Source organism: Penaeus japonicus, unplaced genomic scaffold (genome assembly GCF_977035675.1).
Source record: "Penaeus japonicus unplaced genomic scaffold, GWHDUDI00000001_assembly GWHDUDI00000016, whole genome shotgun sequence".
Taxonomy (NCBI): domain Eukaryota; kingdom Metazoa; phylum Arthropoda; class Malacostraca; order Decapoda; family Penaeidae; genus Penaeus; species Penaeus japonicus.
In genome coordinates, this window is record NW_028234418.1 from 4,828,337 (window position 1) to 4,830,836 (window position 2,500).

At 43.5% G+C, this 2,500-nt stretch overlaps 1 protein-coding gene across 3 annotated transcripts in view; it reads right to left on the minus strand.

The window, feature by feature from the left end:
* Ir8a (Ionotropic receptor 8a) overlaps positions 1 to 2,500 on the minus strand; it is a 27,954-nt gene that overhangs the window by 14,050 nt on the left and 11,404 nt on the right. For all 3 annotated transcript variants that reach the window (XM_043031180.2, XM_043031179.2, XM_043031181.2), the window contains exons 6-7: positions 1,105 to 1,213; positions 422 to 565 (exon numbers count right to left, since the gene is read on the minus strand). In XM_043031180.2, coding sequence (XP_042887114.2) covers positions 422 to 565; positions 1,105 to 1,213 — 253 coding nt within the window. The remainder of the gene's footprint in view (positions 1 to 421; positions 566 to 1,104; positions 1,214 to 2,500) is intronic.

Consider the following 2,500-nt stretch of genomic DNA (forward strand, 5'->3'; position numbering starts at 1 on the left):
CGTATTGTATATTACGATTTATTATTACATAGCGTAAGATTAGGAGAAGTGGGTGGGGAGGGTTTGCTGCTTAGTGTGTTCTTCCTTTTCCTCCTCCTCCTCCTCCTCCTCCTCCTCCTACATAAAGATATAACAAATAATATAACCGCATGTTACTCAACATTACATCATCCCTTGTGTAAGTGGCTCTGGAGAGTATGCTGACTCGTGCATAAGCATGCAACTTATATCACAACCTTATCTTATCTGAAGTTATATCCAACTATCCCTTGAAGAGAGGAATTGTATAGAGACTTTACTTCCATCATAATACCATAGCCATATACTACATCGCACCATTCCCGAATACTCCTTGAGATATTGGGACACAATTAACAATTCCCCCTTTCCTTAGATCTCTCTTAAGCACACCCTACTGTACCTGCTGGAGGGCGACGTAGAAGGAGGACGTGGTGGGCGGGGCGTCCGGAGGGGTGTCGCAGGAGCCTTGTACGTTCGTCCTCTTGTCTGTCTTCAGCGTCGCCGTCAGAGTCTTCACGGCGTTGATGGTTAATTCTTGAGGAATCTTGAAGGAGAGGGATGAGGGGGATGGGGGTGGGGGGGGGGTCAGTGAAGGATTAATATAGCAGAATGAGTGTTTGCATGGCGATGTATAGAGTGATGATATGTATTATATGTATTTAGTTAATGGTATTTCACTGTTTAGTTACCCCAACTAAATTAGGTTATTGTTCTGACGTCTCTTTAATGAGTAGGTAGGCTCGTTTACTAAAGATAAAATGTTGTGTGAATCTTTGTAGTCTGTTTTGTTATATTTAAATAATTTCATTTATTCTAGACTTAATAAGTGAATCTGATCATTATGTTTGGTAATTTAGTTTGATATATAATCATTTTGTTATGCATTCTTCCTTATCGGTCTATCTTATTAATATTCTTACTCTATTTGTTTACATAGCGCACAAACACACATACACGCGCGCGCACACGCACAAACACACAAACACACACACACACACACACACAAACACACACTGAGACACACAAACACAAACACATTTCACTATATTTTTCATCATAGAGAAAAAATAATAATAAACTTACATTGAGAGCATTGCAATCACACGCCGACACTTCCTTCCTGGCGACGCAACACACCTGTTCTGTGGGCGCCATGACAGTCACGCCCGTAGAACCGTAGAGCATTTGGCGACTGCGGGCGGGGTATCGTTTTAGAATTATGACGGTGGGTGTGTTGTGGTCTGATGTTTTGAGTGTGTGTGTGTTCGTGTGTGTGTGTGTGTGTGTGTGTGTGTGTGTGTGTGTGTGTGTGTGTGTGTGTGTGTGTGTGTGTGTGTGTGTGTGTGTGTGTGAGAGAGAGAGAGAGAGAGAGAGAGAGAGAGAGAGAGAGAGAGAGAGAGAGTGAGAGTGTGTGTGTGAGTGTGTGTGTGTGTGTGTGTGTGTGTGTGTGTGTGTGTGTGTGAGAGAGAGAGAGAGAGAGAGAGAGAGAGAGAGAGAGAGAGAGAGAGAGAGAGAGAGTGTGTGTGTGTGTGTGTGTGTGTGTGTGTGTGTGCGCGCGCGTCTGTGTGTGAGTATGAGTGTGTGTATATGTGTGTGTATGTGTTTGTGTGTGTGTGCGTGTCAACTCGCCCGTGTGCGTCTAAGCCTATTCCCCTACGTGTGAGCATTCGTCTGTGTGTGCGTGTTTATACGAGTCGTCAGGCTGGGAGGCGATGGGCAGCACGTGGTATTTGGTATAGCATTTTTTGTGGTAAAAGCGATGTACTGAGGTTGGTAGCTATTACCTTTTTTTCTATTATTGTGACTGCGTGGTAGTAAAGGTGCCATTAGCTTTATTATTCATACTGTAGGTCATTTGTAATTACATCCATAGGTTAATATTCATAGACCTGTGATAGAGTGGCATGTTTTAATGATGTTATTGAGGGAAATTGTGTTTGTTTGTTGGTTTGTGTGTGTGTTCGTTTATTGGTTTGTGTGTGTTTGTTTATGTGTGTGTATCACAATTCACATAGACAAAATAATTTTAAAATCCGACAAAAACACAATTATTCTATAACATCATGCAAGCAGAATATTCCAGAAAAAAACACTCGGTACCCCCCCCCCCCATCATGCACTATACCAGATGTAGGGTCTCTCACACCATAGTAAAGGACACACTATACACCCTTGCCTACATAGGTTTATGGCTTAATAAAGATCAAATAGCGAAGAAGGAAGTAAGGGAGGAAGGGAGAGAGGGAGGGGGAGAGAGTGGGATGGAGAGAGACAGATGGATGGAGGGAGGGAGGGAAGGAGGGAGAGAGTAAGGGACAGAGGGATGGGAGAGAGAGAGAGAGAGAGGGAGATAGATAGATAGATAGAGAGAGAGAGAGAGAGAGAGAGAGAGAGAGAGAGAGAGAGAGAGAGAGAGAGAGAGAGAGAGAGAGAGAGAGAGAGAGAGAGAGAGAGAGAGAGAGAGGAGAGAGAGACAGAA